We start from the raw sequence: 24,318 nt of genomic DNA, 5'->3' as shown, positions 1-24,318 counted from the left end.
GAGTATTTTAATCAATGCGATGGGCCACTATTTCTGATGCTACACGTAATGTATTTGTGACCTTCACCATCATCAGGCAGAGAGAATAGAATAGCAGGATTAAGTAGACTGTAGCATTTTAGGTGGAGACTGGAAGGAGATAGGAGAATTTCATGTTAGTTTGATTGCTGAAAAATGCTGAGTTTGGTTGGAATTTAATAGATTTTCCACAGCATGTGGAACTTGCAAATTATCTTCATTCCCTGAAATCAGCTCAGATTAAGCTTCTACCAACATAGCTGCTGCTGCTACTGCTTTTAAGCAATTAGGCTATGCTTTAGCTACTGAGTTTAGTTGCAGGCTATAATATGCAGTGGGCCTATTTTGCCTTCATGTTCTTGGGTAAGAACTCCTAATGCCTGATTGTTATGTTCATGGACAAACAAAGTAAAATATTTAGTATAATTAGGAAGTCCTAAAGCTAGGGGCTGTTTTAAGGCCAATTTCATTTGGCTAAAAGCCTACCCATGACTATTTTCCCAAAGGCTCTGGTATTGCCTTTCTAATGAGCTACACAATGATGATGCCATTAAGGAAAAATTTGTGACCCAGCAATATCCTGCAAGACCAAGAAAATCTCTTAATTGTCTTTTGGTTGCAGGCTAAGGAAAACTTTGAATAGTTTTTATTCTCTCAGCAAGAAAGAAATCCTTTTAGCGTCAAGTCATGTCCCAAATAATGAACTTTTTCTTCTGAACACTGCAGTTTTTTCGCTGAAACTTTGTGACCTTTATGTTAGTTGCTGTAAAAAGTAAATTGAGTCAATTTCAGAGATCTTTAGTGGAAGATTATAACAACAGGTCATCTACATACTGAATAAGAGGAGTATTTCAGGAAACTATAGGGTTATAAAGTCCTGATGCAATGCCTGGGAAAAATATGAAGAGGCTTCAATAAACCCATTACAGTCTGGGTGTACTGCTGATTTTTCCAATGAAAGCAAACAAGTGTCGACTCTATGAATTGGAATGCTGAAGAAGGCTGAATAGAGGTCTATTATTGTCAACCACTTTGAATCAGCAAGGGAATTAGATAATAAAAGTATTAGGATTTGGGACTACAGGAAACCTTAGTATTACACTTTTATTAATTTCCTGTAAATCTTGAACAAATCTCCAGCCTCTTTCATTGATTTTTTTAAGTGGTAGAATTTGAGTGTCACAAGGACTGGTACACAGAATTGTAAGTCTTTGTTTAATTAAATCTTCTGCAGTTGGTGAGGGCCCTTGAATTGCTTCAGATTTTAGTGGATATTGGGGTAATTTAGGCCAAGGTTTAGAATGATCTACTTGAACTTTTATAAGTTCCACACTTTTAATCCTCCCTATATCAGTTGAGGAAGAGACCCATAAACATTCAGGTATTTTAAATAGGTCAGGGGTATTATAAGTCTGAATTTCAAACTTACCAATTTCTAGCTGTAGCGAGCATAATATTTCTGGTTCAGGAGAGTCCAGAAACTCTAACATTAGTCTCCCTCCGAGGAGAATTTTTTTTTTTTTTTTTTTTTTTTGAGACGGAGCTTTGCTCTTGTTGCCTAGGCTGGAGTGCAATAAGTGATCTTGGCTCACTGCAACCTCCACCTCCCAAGTTCAAGCTATTTTCCTGCCTCAGCCTCCCAAGTAGCTGGGATTACGCATGCACCACCATGCCAGGCTAATTTTGTATTTTTAGTAGAGATGGGATTTCTCCATGTTGATCAGGCTGCTCTCGAGCTCCCAACCACAGGTGATCCACCCACCTTGGCCTCCCAAAGTGCTGGGATTACAGGTGTGAGCCACTGCACCTGGCCGAGAATTTTTTTTTAATTGAGACAAGGTCTTGCAATATTGCCCAGGCTGATCTTGAAGTCCTGAGCTCAAGTAATCCTTCCACTTCACCTTCCTGAAGTGCTGGGATTACAGGCATCAGCCACCATACCCAGCCAGAGGAGAATTTTATATGCTCTTTTGGCTTTGAAACTAAGTCTTGCCCTGGCAAGTTTTCTGGAGCATTATCACATGGTAAAATATATATATATTTTTTAAATGACCCTAAAGTCAATTGCACAGGTTCAGATATGGGAACTTCTTGAGCTTGATTCGAAACTCCAGCACAGAAATGACCTTCTTACTCTAAGGGATTTTTTCATGTATTAAAGTGGGATTTATGATAGATAAGGTTGCTCTAGTATCCACCAGGATTGTACAAGACTCTCCACTTATTTTAACTTGTTTCTTTATGTTTATTTAAGAGTATTATTAGGAACAGTTTGCTGGAGAATACCTTAGAACCTCTTACGTGTTGATTATCATCATGAGAGTTAAAATCTCTTGGGCTCTCTCTAGTGGTCTAAAAGGAGGCTTATTGGTGGACTGATATAAAACCCAACCATCTCTTTTCCAGTGTACAGGGTGGAGACACCTTGGGATAAAGAATTTCTTGTTGTAGGACCTCCTGATTGTGATTTAAAATAAAAATGAGAAAGTCCCTTTAGTCTTGGTAACTGTTGTAATTGGAGTGACATAGGCTTGTTAGCTTTTTGGGTTTTTTCTTGCTCTAGAGTCCTCTCAAAATGTTCAGCTAAGGCCAACCATTTAGTCATATCTGTAATTTCCCATCCTAGTTTATGTTTTTTAATTAAACTACTAAGTTTAGGACAGAGTGCATTTATAAATACAACAGTTAATGCTGTTTCAGTCCCTGCAGGAAATACTTGTTGTATTTTGAGCCCAGAGTGTTTCACAAATAGTGTTTCTAAGTGAATTCCGTAATCTGAAACTGGGTCATCCTTTTTGCCTGAAAGATTGTGTGATGAACCAATCAATTTTTTGTGGAAGAATCTTATGATTGAATTTAAATGGTTTTCAGCAATTTTTCTAGCTCATTTTGGCCCTCCCCATGAGGAGGTTTTGGAGGAGTCTTTAATACCTTCCTCGCATTTGTCCCATTCTGCCCCTATGATTCATTTTCACGCTTCGTAAAGCCCTAATACCACGTGAGTAAACTGGCAAAGATTAGGGAGTCCTGGATCATAAGCTCCTATGAGGATTCTACATTCATTAGTAAAGTTTTGAGGATTTTCCCTTAGATTAAGGAAGTCCTTTACCATGGCTCTAAGCTTAGACCATGAGTAAAGGTTATGGCAGAAAGGCCTGGCTGATCAGAGGGCCTTGCTTTGTATGGAGTCTAACTTCTCTTATCACCATCTTCAGGGTGAAAGGGTAATTTAGCAAAGAGGTTAGTGGACACTCAGAGTATTTAGGTAGAGTTGGATAAAGAGAGGGAACAGTTGGGGTTAGTTTATGCAGAGTATAGTCCTCTTTCATCTGTTACTTAAGCTTATTTGTTTTTTGCAAAGAATATTTTAAGGAGGCAGTTTTAAATTTATTTAGTCTTGTAGATGCTCTGCATACCAATTAAATAATACATCCCATTGTTTTTGTGGGTTTTTCATTTTTTTTCCTAATATACATTTCATATAAATAATTTTATCCCAATTAAAACTTCCCCACTGTGGCCATGTTAATTTTAAGTTGTCTCTAGTAAGGTTAGCCCGTTTTTCTGAAAATGGTTAAGGTATGGCTGCTGGGATTGGCTGAGACCCAGCTATGAGACCCAGCTATTGTTACAGAAGCATACTCCTAAGTTAGGTTTTCAGCTTGTTTGCCTACAAAGTTAGGTTGTGGTTTATTCATAAGAACTCCAGTTTGTGAGTCTGGAGGCTTTCTGAGGCCAAATTTAGTTTGACTTAACATCCAATAAAAGAGACTATGATGAGATTCCAGTTGATAAGTGGAAAAAAAATGAAAACAGTTCACAGAACAGAAAATATAAATGGCTAATGAGGATTTTTTATATCATTAATTTCACTGAAAAGAAAAAGGAATGTAAGTGTAAAACTGAGAAACCATTTTCACTTACTGAATAGTTTAAAATATTAGGAAATATTTTATAAAATATTCATTCTTGGGTAGGGTAGCTTATAGAATAGAAACTGCCAGAGCCAGTGCATGTCAGGAGCGCTGGCCCAGCCCACATTCATGTTCTTTGTATTCCAGAAATTTCACTTTCAGGAATCTTTACAAGAAAAGAATCAGAGCAAGGGCAAAGCATTACTTACTGTTGCACACAGATAAAATAAGAAACTGTAAATGTCTAAAAATGGGAGAATTACTAAGGAAACTGTTGTGTGTACAAAAAGTAATACCACTTCTGATTTAATTTGCTTATAGTGTTAGTAACATGGGAGCATGCATGCCTCTGATACAATTTTAAGTGAAAAAAATTAGGATATAAAATTATCATAAATTAGATCTGCATTATGTTTTTTAACAAGCATAGAAAATATATTGGAAGTAGATATGTTAATTTTTGCAGCAGCCAGCACTGAGACTCACAACAGCCTAACACGCTAAACTCCCTGGGCCAAGGAAGGGTGGCACTCATTTCTATAGCTTGAGGCTGCACTTTTCCCCTGCTAGAGCCAGGGAGGCTGGACAGCTTGGTCCCACGACTTGTCCCCACAGCCCAACAAACCAGCTGTGGCAGTCAGCAGCTAGAGTGCCTCTTCAGGTTTAACCCTGACCCATCCTTCCTCAGTGGGCGGGTCTTCCCTGCAGGATCTCCAATAACTCCAGCCAGAGGCTCAGGGACAGAATTTGGATCTCCTGGGGCCCAAGCCCATAGTGGGAGGGGTGGCCACAGTCTCTGTGGACCAGCAGACTTAGCCTCTCCTCCTGGTAGTTCTGAGGAATCCAGGCAACCCAGACAAGTGGGTTTTGCCCTAGCGAAATACACCCTCTCCACCAAGGGACAAAGTGCTTCATTAAAGGGTTCCTGCTCCCCATGCCACCCAACTGGGTGAGACCCTCCAACAGGGGTTGTCAGACATCCTATACGGGATCAATCCTACTGGCATCAGGTTGGTGCCCCTCGAGGTCAGAGGTCCCAGAAGAAGGAGCAAGTACCCATCTTTGCTGCTCTCCAGCCTCCTTGAGTGACATCTCCAGGCATGGGAGTGAATCCGATGAATAAGGTCTGAAGCAAACCCCCAGCAAACTGCAGCAGCCCTACAGAAAAGGGACCTGACTACTGAAAGAAAAACAAGCAGAAAGCAACAGCAACAGCTTCAACAACAAAAAGGCCCCCCAAAAACCCCATCCAAGGGTCTGCAGCCTCAAAGACTGAAACTAGACAAACTCACAAGGATAAGAAAGAATGAACAAAAAAATGCTGAAAACCCAAAAGGCCAGAGTGCCTCTTCTCCTCCAAATGATCACATCTCTCCATCAAGGGCGCAGAACTGGATAGAGGATGAGACGGACGAATTGACAGAAGTAGGCTTCAGAAGATGAGTAATAAAAAACTATGGTGAGCTAAAGGAGCATGTTATAACCCAATGCAAAGAAGCTAAGAACTTTGATAAAAGGTTACAGGAATTGGTAACTAGAATAACCAGTTTAGAGAGGAACATAAATGACCTAATGGAGCTGAAAAAAACAGCATGAGTACTTCATAAAGCATACGTAAGTATCAGTAGCTGAATTGACCAAGAGGAAGAAAGGATATCAGAGTTTGAAGACCACCTTGCTGAAATAAGATATGCATACGAGAGTAGGGAAAAAATAATGAAAAGGAATGAACAAAGCCTCCAAAAAATATGAGACTTCATGAAAATACTGAACGTACAATTGATTAGAGTACCAGAAGGAGAAGGGGAGAATGGAAACAAGCTGGAAAACACAATTCAGGATATTATCCAGAACTTCCCCAAGCTAGCAAGACAGGCCAACATGCAAATTCAGGAAATACATAGAACACCACTAAGACACTCCATGAGAAGAGCAACCACAAGACACACAATCATCAGATTCTTGAAGGTCAAAGTGAAGGAAAAACTGTTAAGGGCACCCAGAGTGAAAGGCCAGTTTACCTACAAAAGGAAGCCCATGAGACTAACAGCAGAACTCTCAGCAGAAACTCTACAAGCTAGAAGAGATTGGGGTCAATATTCAACAATCTTTAAGAAAGAATTTTCAACACAGAAGTTCACATCCAGCCAAACTAAGCTTCATAAGCAAAGGAGAAATAAAATCCTTTCCAGACAAGCAAATGCTGAGGGATTTTGTTACCACCAGGCCTGCCCTTCAAGAGCTCCTGAAAGAAGCACTAAATATGGAAAGGAAAAACCAGTACCAACCACTGCAAAAACACACCAAAATATAAAGACCAATGACACTACAAAGAAACTGCATTAACTAGTGTGCAAAATAATCAAATAGCACCATGATGACAGGATCAAATTCACACTTAACAATACTAATGTTAAATGTAAATGGGCTAAATGCCCCCATTAAAAGACATAGACTGGCAAATTGGATAAGGAGTCAAGACCCATCAGTGTGCTGTATTCAAGAGACCCATCTTACATGCAAAGCCACACACAGGCTCAAAATAAAGGGATGGAGGAAAATTTGCCAAGCAAATGGAAAGCAAAAAAAACAAAAAACAAAACAAAACAAAAACCAGGGGTGGCAATCCTAGTCTTTGACAAAACAGACTTTAAACCAACAAAGATAAAAAAGACAAGGAAGGGCATTACATATTGGTAAAGGGAACAATTCAACAAGAAGAGCTAACTATTCTGAATATATATGCACCCAATACAGAAGCACCCAGATTCAGAAAACAAGTTCTTAGAGACCTACAAAGAGACTTAGACTCCCACACAATAATAGTGGAAGACTTTAACATCTCACTATCAGTATTAGACAGATCAAAGAGACAGAAAATTAACAAGGATATTCAGGATTTGAACTCAGCTCTGGATCAAGTGGACCTAGTAGATGTCTACAGAACTCTCTACCCCAAATAAACAGACTATAAATTGTTCTCAGTGCCACATGGCAATTATTCTAAAATTTACCATGTAATTGGAAGTAATTGGAAGTAAAACACTCCTCAGCAAATGTAAAAGAACTGAAATCATAAACAGTCTCTCAGTGCAATCAAATTAGAACTCAGGATTAATAAACTCACTCAAAACCACACAATTTCATGGAAATTGAACAGCCTGCTCCTGAATGACTTCTGAGTAAATAATGAAATTAAGGCAGAAATTCAAAGAAGTTCTTTGAAACCAATGAGAACAAAGAATGTACCAAAATCTCTGGGACACAGCTAAAGCAGTGTTAAGAGGGAAATTTATAGCACTAAATGTCCACATCAGAAAGCTACAAAGATCTCAAATTGACACCCTAACATCACAATTAAAAGAGTTAGAGAGGCAAGAGGAAACTAATCCAAAAGCTAGCGTAAGACAAGAAATAACTAAGATCAGAGAAGAATTGAAGGAGACAGAGACGTGAAAAACCCTCCAAAAAAATAAATCCAGAAGCTTGTTTTTTTTTAAAAAAAATTAACAAAATAGATAGACTGCTGGCTAGACTAATAAAGAAGAAAACAGAGAAGGAAGAATCAAATAGACACAATAAAAAATGATAAAAGGGATATCACCACTGATCCTACAGAAATACAAACTACCATCAGAGAATACTACAAACACCTCTATGCAAACAAACTAGAATATTTAGAAGAAATGATTAAACTCCTGGATGCATATACCTTACCAAGACTGAACCAGGAAGAAGTTGAATCCCTGCATAGACCAATAACAAGCCTGAAATTGATGTAGTAATTAATAGCCTACCAACCAAAAACGCCCAGGACCAGATGGATTCACAGCTGAATTCTACCAGAAATACAAAGAGGAGCTGGTACCATTCCTTCCGAAACTATTCTAAACAATTTAGAAGGAGGGACTCCTCCTTAACTCATTTTATGAAGCCAGCATCATCCTGGTACCAAAACCGGGAATAAACAACAACAACAACAAAAAAACTTCAGGCCAATACCATAGATGAACACTGATGTGAAAAATCCTCAGTAAAATACTGGCAAACCGAATCCAAGAGCACATCAAAAAACTTATCCACCACGATCAAGTCGGCTTCATCTCTGGGATGCAAGGCTGGTTCAACATACACAAATCAATAAATATAATCCATCACATAAACAGAACCAAAGACAAAAACCACATGATTATCTCAACAGATGCAGAAAAGGCCTTTGATAAAATTCAACGTCCCTTCATGTTAAAAACTCTAACTAAACTAGGTATTGATGGAACAGATCTCAAAATAATAAAAGCTATTTATGACAGATCCACAGCCAATATCATATTGAATGGGCAAAAGCTGGAAGCATTCCCTTTGAAAACTGGTACAAGACAAGGATGCCCTCTCTCACCACTCGTATTCAACATAGTATTGGAAGTTCTGGCCAAGGCAATCAAACAAGAGAAAGAAATAAAGGGTATTCAAATAGGAAGAGAAGAAATCAAGTTATCTTTGTTTGCATATGATGTGATTTTATATTTAGGAAGCCCCATCATCTCAGCCCCAAAGCTTCTTGAACTGATAAGGAACTTCAGCAAGGTTTCAGGATACAAAATCAATGTATAAAAATCACAAGCATTCATTTACACCAACAATAGGCAAGCAGAGAGGCAAATCATGAATGAACTCCCATTCACAATCCCTACAAAGAGAATAAAATACATAGGTATACAGCTATCAAGGGATGTGAAGGACCTCTTCAAGGAGAACTACAAACCACTGCTCAAGGAAATAAGAGAGAACACAAACAAATGGAAAAACATTCTATCCTCATGGATAGGAAGAATCATGATCATGAAAATGGCCCTACTGCCGAAAGTAATCTGTAGATTCAATGCTATTCCCATCAAACTACCATTGACATTCTTCACAGAATTAGAAAAACTATTTTAAATTTCATCCAGAATCAAAGAAGACCCCATATAGACAAGACAATCCTAAGCAGAAAGAACAAAGCAGGAGGCATCATGCTACCTGACTTCAAACTATACTACAAGGCTACAGTAACCAAAACAGCACAGTACTGGTACCAAAACAGACATACAGACCAATGGAGCAGAACAGAGACCTCAGAAATAACACCACACATCTACAACCATCTAATCTTTGTCAAACCTGACAAAAACAAGCAATGCGAAAATGATCTCCCATTCAGTAAATGGTGCTGGGGAAACTGGCTAGTTATATGCAAAAAACTGAAACTGGACCCCTTCCTTAGACCTTATACAAAAATTATCTCAAGATGGATTAAAGACTTAAATGTAAAACCCAAAACTATAAAAACCCTAGAAGAAAACCTAGGCAATACCATTCAGGGCATAGGCATGGGCAAAGACAAAAATGCTAAAAGCAATGGCAACAGAAGCCAAAATTGACAAATAGGATCTAATGAAACTAAAGAGCTTCTGCACAGCAAAAGAAACTATCATCAGAGTGAACAGGCAACCTACAGAATGGGAGAAAATATTTGCAAACTATGCATCTGACAAAGGTCTCATATCCAGAATCTACAAGGAACTTAAACAAATTTACAGGAAAAAGACAAACTACCCCATCAAAAAGTGGGCAAAGGATATGAACAGACACTTCTCAAAAGAAGACATTTATGTGGCCAACGAACCTATGAAGAAAAGCTCAACATCACTGATCATCAGAGAAATGCAAATCAAAACCACAATGAGATACTATCTCATGCCAGTTAGAATGGCAATTATTGAAAAGTCAGGAAACAACAGATGCTGGAGAGGATGTGGAGAAATAGGAACGCTTTTACACTGTCCGTGGGAATGTAATTAGTTCAACCATTGTGGAAGACAGTATGGAGATTCCTCAAGGATCTAGAACCAGAAATAGCATTTGACCCCGCAATCCCGTTACTGGGTATATACCCAAAGGAGTATAAGTCATTCTGCTATAAAGACACATACACATATATGTTTATTGCAGCACTGTTTACAATAACAAAGACATGGAACCAACTCAAATGGCCATTAATGATAGACTGGATAAAGAAAATGTGGTACATATACACCATGGAATACTATGCAGCCATAAAAAGGAACAAGATCATGTCTTTTGCAGGGACATGTATGAAGCTAGAAGCCATCATCCTCAGCAAACTACCACAGGAACAGAAAACCAAACACGCCATGTTCTCACTCATAAGTGGGAGTTGAACATTGAGAACACATGGACACAAAGAGGGGAAACAACACACATCAGGACCTGTTGGGAGGTTGGGGGTGAGGGGAGAGAACTTAGAGGATGGGTCAATAGGTACAGCAAAAGATAAAAGAAAAACAAATTGACAGAAAAAATGGTAACAAAAATAAAAATAGGATAGTTTCCTTTTGGCTTACCTGAAGTGGCTATTTTAGCTATTAGTTGGAAATTTTAAAATCTATCAAATTTTCTAGTGACAGCAAGTAGAAGAGAAAGTTATTGAAAAGTCAGCTAATTTTTCAGACTGCAAATCACATATGTAGAATTATGGCTGTCTAGAAGTATGTTGTTTATGTTTTTCATCAGTATATTTTTATAAGGCAACTCATACATAATTAGAAGTAGTAACAGCTACATAAAATAGAGCATTTTCATTTAAAACAATTCTGATGGGATAGGATGGAAGGAAGAAAATTTTGGTAGAATTTAGCTGGTTTCTAAGGAAGAGTAGAAGAGAAAACTGCCTCAGAAAAAATGAATAATGTGCCTGCAGTTTTAAACCTGAGTCTGAATACGTACATTTTTCTTAGAGCTGTGCGGAATCTGGGAAGCAAGTCTGTGTTTTCACTTTATGCACTGTTGGTCCTATTAATGAATGCCACCAGGTGACTGGCAGTTTTCTGAGCCAAAGAAGCCTGTGTGTAGGATCTAGGGAGTCAGGTTTGAAAAAAAGATGTCAGCGACTTAAGACCCGTGTCACGTGACTCCCTCTACTTGCCAGCACTGAGGCTGTGGATCAAATTTCAACTCCAGGCAGTCCTTCCAGCCATGTGGGTTCAGCGGAAAGAGAAGCAAAACCACTCTTCCTAAAATGTTAGAAGCTGCTCTTCACTTACCTTGGGGCCTTTGGATTGGGAGCTGTTTTTCACATCAAAGAATATGTGCTGAATGGAATGTTAGTATTTTGCTGTCGTTTTAATATTTTCCTCTGGTCTTCCTCAGTTCTTCCAGACGCTTCCTGAGAGAATGGGGGCAGGAGCTCTAGCCATCTGTGTAAGTACAGGCCTTCTTCTGTCTTTCTGTGTTTACTGCCAGTTTTTAGGAGAGGGCCTTGCCTTCCTTGTTTTGATGAGATGTTTGTGTAACTTATTTTTCCTTCCCAGGAGGTGGGGAAAGATTTGTTACTTAAATTTCTATCTACTTAAATGGGTATTAGGCAGGATTTGGGATGGCATTCAGCATATTTGTGCACTGTAGTTTCCAAAAAAGGTGAAAGATGCATGCTGATTTATTCCGTTAAGTCAACTTGATTTAAAGTAGAGCACTTTCAAGCATTTTAGACTTTCTTGTCCCTGAATAGTTAAACATGAATGCTTCATTATAGCTATTAGAGAAATCTTGTGGCTAGCTTGAGAAGGAATTGAAGTAACCATTAATTTATTACTTTTGAGTATGTGTGTGACATTTTTCTGTTTTCTGTTTCTATTTTCGTTTAGTAATTCTGGAGTTTCTGTTTCAGCATGATTGCTGAAAGTGATGGTGGAAAAGCTCGGTTGATAAATGTTTGTATGTCCTTAAACTGTAGAAATGAATGGTGGTTATAACACAGTAGCATTAATAACACTGAAATAAAATCCTTGGGAAAATGTGCATATTTCTGGGGTTTTAAAATTTTTAGAATTCATGAATTTCTAAATTATTTTGCTGGTGCTTGTACAAAACCTTTTGTAATAATAAAAAATTGTCAATTATATAATTTACAGAATGCTGTAATTTAAATTTTGATTGTACTATATAGAAAATGCATATATCTGTATGAGAATTACACATATTTATATTTCAAGTTGCTACTGTATTCCATAGGGACATTTTATTTTCTGAAATGTATTAAATGAGAAATATCTTCTTCCTCATTATCACCTTAACTGCTCACCTAAAAAATCACACTCAGGCCAGATCCTCCTTTTTCGTGTGTGTTTCAGAAAGAGCTGCAATTTGCTGTAGCTTCTGAAATGTTTAGAAATATCTGGGCAATTTTTGACTCACAGACACCAAATGGTCACCAAATGGTCACCAGATGGTAGACCAGCCCTATAGATTAAGTTTTCTTAGTGAAACTGCAGGATGACCTTGTTTCCAGGCTCAAAACTTTTCAGTGCCCTGTGTGTCACTCTGTCTTCCTTTTAACTCTGAGGCTTAGTAGCATCCAGGTATCCATGTGGTTATTCTTTTTTTTATCACCCCAAAGAGTTTCCTTCAAAATCTGATTTATCTATGTGTAAAATACTGACTTTTATTTTACTGCAGAGGTGGCCCTTCTATTTTTTCTAGCTTTATAAAAGAAACAATATGGAACTGAAAATGTGTAGAATGAGGCAGCAGATTGACCTATTGGTCATGAAGATTGGTAGTCATCTCTGATTGTCTGATTAGATCTTTACTTCTTTCCCTTGACCTGCAATATATTGATCTCTACCTTGACTGGAATGCACACTGACTCATGTATAAAACTTTATATTTTCCCTTAATTTATATCCAAAGCATGTATAAAATTTCAGTTAAAGTTGACATAAAAATCACACAGTTTAAGAGATTATTCACTCTGGTAGATGAGTAATTCTTAATCATTTCTACCCTTCTCCTTAAGGCTGGCCTTTGATTGTGCTGTGTCTCAGTTTTACTGTAGGAGGAAATACATTTTCAACAGTTGTACCGTAGCATGTCTGGAAAAAGATAGCTTTTGGAGAACAACAACAAAAAAAATTTTAAACATCGTGACAAAAAAGGGAGAACTAAGTCACACATTAATACATTCAATGAGCTGATACACTACTTTTTACTTTGTGTAGGAGTGAAGAGAAAGCTTTTCCTCTGCCCTTTCTGCAATTTTATTGAAACAACTGGCAATAGATTAGTAGGAGAAAAAGAGTTCCAAATTTATTAATGTGTATATGGATATGAAAGTCCCTCAAATATGAGATTCAAAGAAGGGCCAGGTGGTTGAAGCTTAAATGCCTTCTTTTGGGGGAAGAGAGAAGTAGGGAGCTGCAGGTAATTTTAGAGAGGTAGTAAATAATTTTTAAAGTGAATGAATGGGTTCAAAGAGCAATGACCTGGGACAACGTTTCCCTGAGCTATGGTGAGGTGGTGGAAAGGTGAGGGGTGGAACTTCACTGTGAATGAAGGCTGCGTTTTTATGCAGATAAAGTCTCCCAGCCAATCTCTTGGAGCTATCCTCAGAAGAATAGATGAAAAGCCAGTGTGGATATGGTGACAACTTTTAGTCTCTTTTCTGATGGTTAATTTTTCCTGGTTATTTGATGAGATTCTCAGGAAGTAGGTCTTAAGACAATTGCATTTCTTTTGGAAAGAAGCTTCCTTAATCAGGTAAGGAAATTCCAGAGAGAGTCACTCTCAGTGCTTTAGGAAAGAAAAAGAAAGACTGAGGGCAGGGCAGGAGAGTGGAAAGGCAGAGAGAGACCTTGGTTCTGAGGCTTATTTCTGAGACATTTTAACTAAGAATACCCAGCATGCCAAAGCACCATATTTTGGGGTATAGCTTTTTGAACCCCAACATTTGGGACTTACGTACTTGTACATATATGTAGCAACTGCTGAAATATCCTGCTGCTGAAGATATTAATACTTCAGACTGTATAATGAGTACTAGATATTTGTAGTGTGTGTGTGTGTGTGTGTGTGTGTGTGTGTGGACTCTTGAAGTGGGACACAGATTGGTTCCAATAAACTCAGTTTCTATGTCCATTGACTCACCTACTTTATCTTCCTCGTTTCTTTTCTTTTTTAAACGCTTTGCCATGTTGTTGGTGTTAAGAAATTTTGCTGCTCATGATACTGTTGTAGGCTCAAAAATGTGTTGCCAGTCATGTGTACAAAGAAAATTTAGCTGCTTTACTGTAACAAATCTATTTTATTTTCAGTAAACCACCTATTCTGAGGTGGTGTAGGGAATTACAGTTGCCAATTCATGTTATTTTAGTCCCTTCTAGTTTTAAATGTCACTTTTGGATGATTTTGTTTCTCTCAGGTGAATCCTGAGTCAGATTTTCTGCTTCTCCTGCTGTTCTATCCAATGTGGCATCAGGATATATTAAAGATTGGTGGGCTGAAAGTGGGAGTTTGCATATTCTAGTGGATGAAGAAGGAAGAGTTGAAATGCATGTGTAGGTTCTTATACTATGGATATTATGATTTCTGGTGAATTTAGGTCTCAAATCTATGACTGGTCAATTTGTGAATTGGTTCTCTTGGTAATATCAGTGCCTAACAGTCCACCCCACCTGATTTGTCCCCAGTTCATGCTGGTGCTGATAATTTCAAGAATGTCCCAGGCCTCGTAGCCTTTCTCTCTAACTTGGGGACCTCTGCTCCTGTAGTCTTACCACCTGGTACCATCAACTACCTTCCATGTATCCCATAGCGCCAGCAGGAATGTACAATCGCGTTACAGAAAGGTCATTTACTAAATTAAAATATGCCATTCATGGGATTTATTGAATCAACTTAAATCACAGCAAGAAGAAAGAAGAAAAGAATGAGGTTAGGTTTATCTTCTTTGAGAGGGCTTAAGTGGGAGGAAAGGACCACACTCCCTGAATTCTGTGTTACTTAACGTTCAAATGTCCTGTTGCTCTTGCCTTCTCTGCCACATCAGCCTTTCCTGATCATGGTAATTATCAGTTCATGGAAAGATGTATGGCAAACACCATTCTGATGAGGTCACAGATGGGAATGAGGAACATGTTGTTGGAAACTGGAGGAAACATGATTTTTTGTTATAAAGTGGTGAAGAATTTGACTGAATTGTCTTTGTGTTCTAGTATTTTGTGGAAGGAAGAACTTGTGAGCAATGAAATTGGATATTTAACTGAAGCAATTTCTAAGTAAAGTGCTGAAATGGTGGCTTGGTTTCTCCTCACTGCTTATAACTGTTTAACTGCTTATAGTTTACTCAGAAGAATAGATGAAAAGTCATTGTGGATATGGTGACAACTTTTAGTCTCTTTTCTGATGGTTAATTTTTCTTGGTTATTTGATGAGATTATAGTTTACTATAAGCAGTTTCCTCCCCCTTGGTTTCTCCTGACTGGCATATGGTTCTTTGTACATATGTAAGAAGGGATAAATGACCTAAAGATGGAGTTGTTAATCAGAAAGGAAGCAGAACTTAAAGACTTGGAAAATTCTCAGCCTATTGATATTATTAAAAATAAGATAGCCAGTGGGGAGAGGGAGTTCTAGGTGGGGAACACTAAAAGTGTGGCCAAGCCATTGTTTTATAAGGAAATTAATATGTATCAGCCATGTCAACAGAAGCCAGGAGCTATTCTCCAAGACAATGGAAGAATTACCTCAAAGGCAGTTTAAAAATCCTCAGAGCTATTACTCTCATCCCAGGCCCAGAGTGCAAGTTCCTTGAAGGCAGAGTAGTTTCAAAGGAGGGACTACTGTGCCTGGTGCTTGTGGGACTTCAGAAAGTGCTACCCAGAACCTCCTTACATCTTAGGCTCAGCTCCCACACTCTAGTGCCACACTTCATAGCTACCCCATTGTGGCTCCAAAAGGCCCAGTGAAGCAAGGTGGCTGTCCTTCCAAAGGGTACAGGCAGCAAACTTTAGTGACCACATAGAGCTGTCTCTGCCGGTGCCCAGAGTGCATGAGACATAGTAGCCTGGCTGCCTCTACATAGATTTCAAGGATAGGACCAACATTTCACAGAGCCACAGTGTGAGATTTAGGCAGAGAGTTGCTGCAGGACCAACCCACCAAAGCCACGGGGGCAGGAGCACCTAGAGACTTAGGGGCTCAACCTCTGCCCAGCAAAGATGTGGAGGCAGGTCCCAGTGGCCTGAAGGTCAGAGATTGAGCCAAAAAGGTTTATTCTTGAGCCTTAAGGTCTAATGAAATTTGTTCCATTGGGTTTTGGATTTTTTTCAGGACCTGCCATTCCTTTCTTCTTTTCTATTTCCCCTTTTTGAATGGGAGTGTTTATCCTATACCTGACCCACCTTTGTATTTTGGAAGCACATAACTTGTTTGATTTCACAGGCTCACAGCTAGAGAGGAGTTTGCCTCTGTATGAATTGTACCTTGAGTCTTACCCATAGTTGATTTAGATGATATTTAGATGAGACTTTGGATGTTAGACTTTTGAGTTGATGCTGGAGTGAGTTACGATTTTAGGGACTGTTGAGATGGAATGAATGTATTTTGCATGCAAAAGGGATACGAATTTTGGAGGAACAGAGTTGGAATGCCATAGAGTAAATGTTTGTACCTCCAAAATTCACATGTTGAAACCTATTCTCCAATGTGATGATATTTGGAATTGAGGACTTTGGGAGGCGATTAGGTCATGAATGTGGTACCCTCATGAATGGGACTATTACCCCTATAAAAGAGACCCCAGAGAGTTCTTTGACCCCTCTGCCATGTAAAGAAACAGCAAAAAGATAGCCATTTATGGAACCAGAAAGCCAGCCCTCATTAGACACTGAATCTGTGGGTGTCTTGGATCTTTGACTTCCCAGCCTCTAGAACTGTGAGAAATAAACTTCTTTAGTTTATAAGCACATCCAGTCTATGGTATTTTTTGTTGTAGCAGTCTGAACAGATTAAGACAGTCTGTTAAGTCTGTTAAGCTACTTCCTTGCATATTACCTATATGTAGTTGTATCTGTCCTCCTCATTGTTTCTCTTGTTCTCTATTTAGTAGAATCAAATTTTCTTAGGTAGTACAATGAACAAATATTGCATAAGTTCAAGATTCAAGACCATGATGGTTATCTTTGTAGTTCTTTTTTTTTTTTGGAGATAGGAGTCTTGCTCTGTTGCCCAGGCTGGAGTGCAGTAGTATGATCTCAGCTCACTCTAACCTCCACCTCCTGAGTTCAAACAATTCTCCTGCTTCAGCCTCCTGTGTAGCTGGGATTACAGGCACCCACCACCACACCCAGCTGATTTTTGTATTTTTAGTAGAGACAGGGTTTCACCATGTTGGCCAGGCTAGTCTTGAACTCCTGACCTCAGGTGATCCACCCGCCTCAGCCTCCCAAAGCGCTAGGGTTACAGGTATGAGCCACCATACCTGGCTTTAGTTCTAGTTTGATGTTTGGTATCAGATTCATCCCACACAGACTACAGTTAGGTTTTCTAAATACCAAGATTAATTTCTTGATTTTTGTAAAAAACTGTTTTTTATTTGGAGTTTTAGAAAGAACATGAGTTTTGTCCAGGCACAGTGGCTCACACCTGTAATCCCAGCACTTTGGGATGCCAATGCTGGTGGATCACTTAAGGCCAGGAGTTCAAGACCAATGTGGCCAACATGACAAAACCCCATCTCTACTACAAATACAAAAAAAATTAGCTGGGAGTGGTGGCAAACACCTGTGGTCCCAGCTTCTCAGGAAGCTGATGCATAAGGATCTCTTGAACCCAGGGGCAGGGTTGCAGAGATCATACCACTGCACTCCAGCATGGGCAACAGAGCTTGTGAGACTCTGCCTCAAAAAAAGAAAAAAAAAAAGAGAAGAAGAAGAAAGAAAGAACTTGAGTTTTGTTTGGAGACTTCCATACCTGGCAAGTCCTGGTTTTTGTCACTGACTACAGTCTGATCCTAGTCATTAGTAAGCAGTGTGGTGCTATCTTGATAGATTTTAGGTAATATCTGACCATCTGTTCAACTTCCCTGTACTATCTGTCTTTCTCAGTAGCAGACTGTAAAGTTTAGACAGAAAAGATCGTATCTTATTTGTATTTCTTGCCTCTTGCTCTGGGCTAGACAGTAGTAGTTGTTAAATTAATGTTGCTCAAAACAGAAACCCATTCTCTAGATTTAGAAGTTTCACCTAAGTGTATTTTATTTTTAGATAAGTCATTTGAAGACCAAGGACATGACTGTAAAACATTTTATCTTGGCCGGGCGCGGTGGCTCATGTCTGTAATCCCAGCACTTTGGGAGGCCGAGGCGGGCGGATCACGAGGTCAGGAGATCGAGGCCATTCTGGCTAACACGGTGAAACCCCGTCTCTACTAAAAATACAAAAAAATTAGCGGGTGGAAAAAAAATTAGCTGGGCGTGGCAGCCGGCGCCTGTAGTCCCAGCTGCTCGGGAGGCTGACGCAGGAGAATGGCGGGAACCTGGGAGGCAGAGCTTGCAGTGACCCAGATCGTGCCACTGCACCACTCCAGCCTGGGTGACAGAGCAAGCCTACATCTTATTTTTTTTTTTTTTTAAGACAGTGTCTCGCTCTGTCGCCCAGGCTGGAGTGCAGTGGCGCAATCTTGGCTCACTGCAAGCTCCGCCTCCCGAGTTCACACCATTCTCCTGCGTCAGCCTCCCGAGCAGCTGGGACTACAGGCACCCGCCACCACGCCCAGCTAATTTTTTTGTATTTTTAGTAGACACAGGGTTTCACCATGTTAGCCAGGATGGCCTCGATCTTCTGACCTCGTGATCTGCCCGCCTTGGCCTCCCAAAGTACTGGGATTACAGGTGTGAGCCATCGCGCCTGGCCCTGATGGTTCTTTTTGTAAAAATTGCAGTTTCCCATCTAGTAAGATTTAGCAGTATAATTGTAAATATTTTCTACTTTTCTCTTTTGAGTGTCCAACTAAATACTATAGAAATTCTCTTACCATAAAATTGCATGCAGTCAATGCAGGTGACACATATTCCATCTCAGATCATGTGCAGGCTGGCCAGTGTGTGGCTTTCCTTCAGGTAGCCATGCAATCCGCATTAGGGTAATTAATGCCAAATGTCACAACAGTCAAACTAGAATCCCAGTATGAAACAAAGATTTATTTACAGATTAATCAAAGTCCAATGCAGGCTGACAGAGCTCTCCTCCATCTGGCCACTCTGGTACCAGGCTGCTTTCGTTGTGTGGAGTATTTGCTACCTTAACTTGTGACCCTGAATCCTCCGAGGTTACATCAGAGAAAGTAAGAGATGGATGAGGTGCAGATGCTTTTATCTGTCTCATCCTGGAAGTGACTCGCCTCTATTCTCCTCACAGTTCATTGCTTTGACCTAGTCACATGTTCCCATCTAAATGTAAAGGTAGTTGGGAAATGTAGACAAATATTCCATGGAATATTAACAGTCTATTTCCCTATAAGGAATTACACACTCCAGGTGCTGCTGGCAGACATCTAACCAATGGATAAAGGTAGCCTAAGGATGAAGACTTTATACAGTGATGGATGGTAGAATAGTGGTGATATCCTTGAACCACTGAATCCACCAACTTAGAGTCTTCCTTCTACTGAACTCCTTTGTATTACTATAATATGATAATAAATGTCATTAGTATTTTAGCCAGTTTGAGCTGGAATTTCAATTACTTGCAGTCAAAAACGTCTAATCAATATACTTCATCTTACAATGCCTTGCTATTCTGTGGTTTGGGAAAGTTTTTCATGAAATGAACGGGGGCAGGATTTGAGGGCAGGAGACATAGCTTTGCTTTGAGTCTTGGGTAGACCACTTACCGGCTTTTTGAACTTGGGCAAGATACTTAACCTCTCTCACTTTCTTCACCTATCAAATAGGGATAATAGTAGCCTAAATTGGATTGTTGTGTACATCAAATCAAACAATAATGTGAAAATACATTGTAAGCTATGTAGCATTCTAAAAATTTTACCTTTGTGAAATGACAGGCTACTTTGTGTCTTGCCTTTTGGTGGTTTCCTTAATACTGTTACTATTGATTCATTGTACTTTATTTTAAATAAAATGAAAGGAACTCTGTGATCTGAAGAAACTGTTTATATTATTGGATTTAGACCAAACTTTAAACAGAATTAAACATTTGGTTGTGCTTCTCTACACAATAAGCCAATAAATGAAGTATTGGAGGAAGAGTAGGTTAATGAAAGGCAAAGGCATTATATATTTTCTTCTGTAAACTTGTAGTGCAAGTAGAATTTTCATCTATGTTATACAGAATTCAGAAGTCAAACGAAAGCATGGTGTCTTAGTCTCTTCAGGCTGCTATAACAGACCATAGTGTGTGGTCAATTACTTAGTTACAAATTAGTGTTAAGAAGCTGTGAGAGGGTATGGGTAAAATCACTAGAATCTAGATTTATTTTAGGGTCAGTTGTTTTGAGTGAGAGTCAGCATAAGTAAGCTTTAATGATAGTGGTAGGAAGTGCCCACCAGCATGAAGCAGCATAGAAAGTGAAAGAATGGGCTAATTGGGTAACAAAGACTATGTTAAGACCAAGAGTTAGATTAATGTGATCTAAATCTTTTTTTCTTTTAAACAAGAATTCACTGTTTATTTGTGCAAAGAAAAAAGATATGCTGCTACTGTAATTTAGCCACTGCTCTGTTTGGTGGCCAGCCACTTGTCTCTCTCATCCACAATAGTAAGTCGATGCCCTTTCCCCTAAGCAGGGAAATCCAAGGCTGATTGCCATTGCCAAAGACAAAAATGTTGGAAACCCTCATGACAAAGCTGTTGCCATTGGCATCCTTGACATGCACCACATCAAACGAACCAGGATGTCTCCCTGTTGGTGATCACACCAAGACGACCGAGGTTGGCTCCATCAATCACCATACGTATACACATTGCCCATGTCGAATTTGGTGAAGTTGATTATCTTGCCAGTCCCTAAATCAGTCTGCACAGTTTCGTTCATCTTGATGAGAGGATTTGGGTAGCGGATGGTTCAAGCATCATGAGTCACCAGGTGTGGGATTCCCTTCATCCCACAGTAATCTTCCTTACTTTGCACAACTTGTACTTTGCCTCTTCCACTGTGATGCGGTGAACGGCAAAACAGCCCTTGGTGTCATAGACCAGGTGGAAATGTTCACCTGTCTTCTCAATGCTGATGACATCCATGAATCCAGCAGGGTATGTGCTGTCCACTCGAACCTTACCATCAGTTTTGATGAAGGACTGCATATATATCTCATCTCCAGTCAACGCATACTTGAGTCTATTCCTGAGGAAGACAATCAGGGGAAGACATTCCCTCAGCTTGTGGGGACCTGTCAATGGACAAGGTGCAAATATACCCGTTAGTTTGTGGAGCATCCAATGCTTCGGCGCTGCAACAGGCTTCAAGTGCTTCTTGGGGCCCCGGGCAATGACAAAACCCTGTGATGGAAGAGAACCTCTTCTTTTCTGGTGCAACGTACTCTCAGTGTGATGTAAATCTTAAAACTGAATTAGGAAAATTAAATTTCAGAGACAAGGAAGAAGTTTTTGTCCAGAGTTCCTGGAATGGAAACTATAAGAAAGCATACTTTGGCTGTTATCTGCAAATACGATTTTACAGTGGTTTAAATAGTGATACTGCAGTGAGTAATAGTATAATTAAACTTATATAAGTTATATAATTAACCTTAATAGGCAGACTGGAGATTTAAAAAAATCATTCAAATGAATGGTTCATGGGAAAGAATTCCATGTTTTACTTTACTCCAACTTTGAATTATTTCAGCTACCCCCTTTAAGAATGTTAAGCTTGGAGGGGCTACCCTATCAGATATTAAAATAACAAAACAATTTTGTAATGGCTAATGATTGGAGAAAAGTAATTGGTTGGGTTTCTTCCTTATGATTTAAACCACAGATGGATGAGAATGTAAATATGAAAGTGAAATCATAAAAATAATAGTATATATGTGAATTAAAGAAAAAAACTTTTGGATTGAGGAATGTCTTTCTTTCTTTTTTTTTTTTTTTTGAGATGGAGTCTCACTCTGTTACCCAGGCTGGAGTGCGGTGGCGCGGTCTCAGCTCACTGCAAGCTCCGCCTCCCGGGTTCATGCCATTCTCCTGCCTCAGCCTGCCGAGTAGCTGGGACTACAGGTGCCCGCCACCACGCCCAGCTAATTTTTTTTTTTTAATCTTTTTATTATTATTATTATTATTATTATTATACTTTAGGTTTTATGGTACATGTGCGCAATGTGCAGGTAAGTTACATATGTATACATGTGCCATGCTAGTGTGCTGCACCCACCAACTCGTCATCTAGCATTAGGTATATCTCTCAATGCTATCCCTCCCCCCTCCCCCCACCCCACAACAGTCCCCGAAGTGTGATGTTCCCCTTCCTGTGTCCATGTGTTCTCATTGTTCAATTCCCACCTATGAGTGAGAATATGCGGTGTTTGGTTTTTTGTTCTTGCGATAGTTTACTGAGAATGATGATTTCCAATTTCATCCATGTCCCTACAAAGGACATGAACTCATCATTTTTTATGGCTGCATAGTATTCCATGGTGTATATGTGCCACGTTTTCTTAATCCAGTCTATCATTGTTGGACATTTGGGTTGGTTCCAAGTCTTTGCTATTGTGAATAATGCGGCAATAAACATACGAGTGCATGTGTCTTTATAGCAGCATGATTTATAGTCCTTTGGGTATATACCCAGTAATGGGATGGCTGGGTCGAATGGAATTTCTAGTTCTAGATCCCTGAGGAATCGCCACACTGACTTCCACAAGGGTTGAACTAGTTTACAATCCCACCAACAGTGTAAAAGTGTTCCTATTTCTCCACATCCTCTCCAGCACCTGTTGTTTCCTGACTTTTTAATGATTGCCATTCTAACTGGTGTGAGATGGTATCTCATTGTGGTTTTGATTTGCATTTCTCTGATGGCCAGTGATGGTGAGCATTTTTTCATGTGTTTTTTGGCTGCATAAATGTCTTCTTTTGAGAAGTGTCTGTTCATGTCCTTCGCCCACTTTTTGATGGGGTTGTTTGTTTTTTTCTTGTAAATTTGTTTGAGTTCATTGTAGATTCTGGATATTAGCCCTTTGTCAGATGAGTAGGTTGCGAAAATTTTCTCCCATTTTGTAGGTTGCCTGTTCACTCTGATGGTAGTTTCTTTTGCTGTGCAGAAGCTCTTTAGTTTAATTAGATCCCATTTGTCAATTTTGGCTTTTGTTGCCATTGCTTTTGGTGTTTTAGACATGAAGTCCTTGCCCGTGCCTATGTCCTGAATGGTAATGCCTAGGTTTTCTTCTAGGGTTTTTATGGTTTCAGGTCTGACATTTAAGTCTTTAATCCATCTTGAATTGATTTTTGTATAAGGTGTAAGGAAGGGATCCAGTTTCAGCTTTCTACATATGGCTAGCCAGTTTTCCCAGCACCATTTATTAAATAGGGAATCCTTTCCCCATTTCTTGTTTTTGTCAGGTTTGTCAAAGATCAGATAGTTGTAGATATGTGGCATTATTTCTGACGGCTCTGTTCTGTTCCATTGATCTATATCTCTGTTTTGGTACCAGTACCATGCTGTTTTGGTTACTGTAGCCTTGTAGTATAGTTTGAAGTCAGGTAGTGTGATGCCTCCAGCTTTGTTCTTTTGGCTTAGGATTGACTTGGCGATGCGGGCTCTTTTTTGGTTCCATATGAACTTTAAAGTAGTTTTTTCCAATTCTGTGAAGAAAGTCATTGGTAGCTTGATGGGGATGGCATTGAATCTGTAAATTACCTTGGGAAGGATGGCCATTTTCATGATATTGATTCTTCCTACCCATGAGCATGGAATGTTCTTCCATTTGTTTGTATCCTCTTTTATTTCCTTGAGCAGTGGTTTGTAGTTCTCCTTGAAGAGGTCTTTCACATCCCTTGTAAGTTGGATTCCTAGGTATTTTATTCTCTTTGAAGCAATTGTGAATGGGAGTTCACTCATGATTTGGCTCTCTGTCTGTCTGTTATTGATGTATAAGAATGCTTGTGATTTTTGCACATTGATTTTGTATCCTGAGACTTTGCTGAAGTTGCTTATCAGCTTAAGGAGATTTTGGGCTGAGACAATGGGGTTTTCTAGATATACTATCATGTCATCTGCAAACAGAGAGATGGGGTTTCACTGTGGTCTCGATCTCCTGACCTTGTGATCCACCCACCTCGGCCTCCCAAAGTGCTGGGATTACAGGCGTGAGCCACCACGCCCAGCAGATTGAGGAATGTCTTTCTGAAGAAGGTTAGTAAATATATCCATACTAGCTGTGTTAATTTTTCTACCAATTCAGTAGTTTAATCAATTTCAAAAGAACATTATGGTACTTTTTATTTATTTTTATGGTACCTTCTTTTTTCAAGTTAACTTAATATTTTGGCAAATCAGAAAGTGAAAATATTAGAGACTCTTAAAAACGAGATAATTA

General features: G+C 39.3%; 1 protein-coding gene and 1 pseudogene across 16 annotated transcripts in view; one reads left to right on the top strand and one right to left on the bottom strand.

Annotated features, from left to right (window-relative positions):
* The first annotated feature begins 10,937 nt into the window (after positions 1-10,937).
* The window catches only part of FAM13A (family with sequence similarity 13 member A), a 331,498-nt gene continuing 318,117 nt past the window's right edge, over positions 10,938-24,318 (top strand). For 8 of the 16 annotated variants that reach the window (XM_063723519.1, XM_063723513.1, XM_063723514.1 and 5 more), the window contains exon 1: positions 10,951-11,094. In XM_063723519.1, coding sequence (XP_063579589.1) covers positions 11,011-11,094 — 84 coding nt within the window. In that variant the 5' untranslated portion in view covers positions 10,951-11,010. Of the gene's footprint in view, positions 11,193-24,318 lie in introns of all 16 variants that reach the window. The other 8 variants (XM_063723517.1, XM_063723518.1, XM_063723520.1 and 5 more) reach the window with 3 other exon arrangements.
* On the bottom strand, positions 20,492-21,268 carry LOC129053927 (small ribosomal subunit protein eS4-like; annotated as a pseudogene).

This window comes from Pongo abelii, chromosome 3 (genome assembly GCF_028885655.2).
Source record: "Pongo abelii isolate AG06213 chromosome 3, NHGRI_mPonAbe1-v2.0_pri, whole genome shotgun sequence".
Classification (NCBI taxonomy): Eukaryota; Metazoa; Chordata; class Mammalia; order Primates; family Hominidae; genus Pongo; species Pongo abelii.
This window is presented reverse-complemented; position numbering and strand designations above follow the sequence as displayed.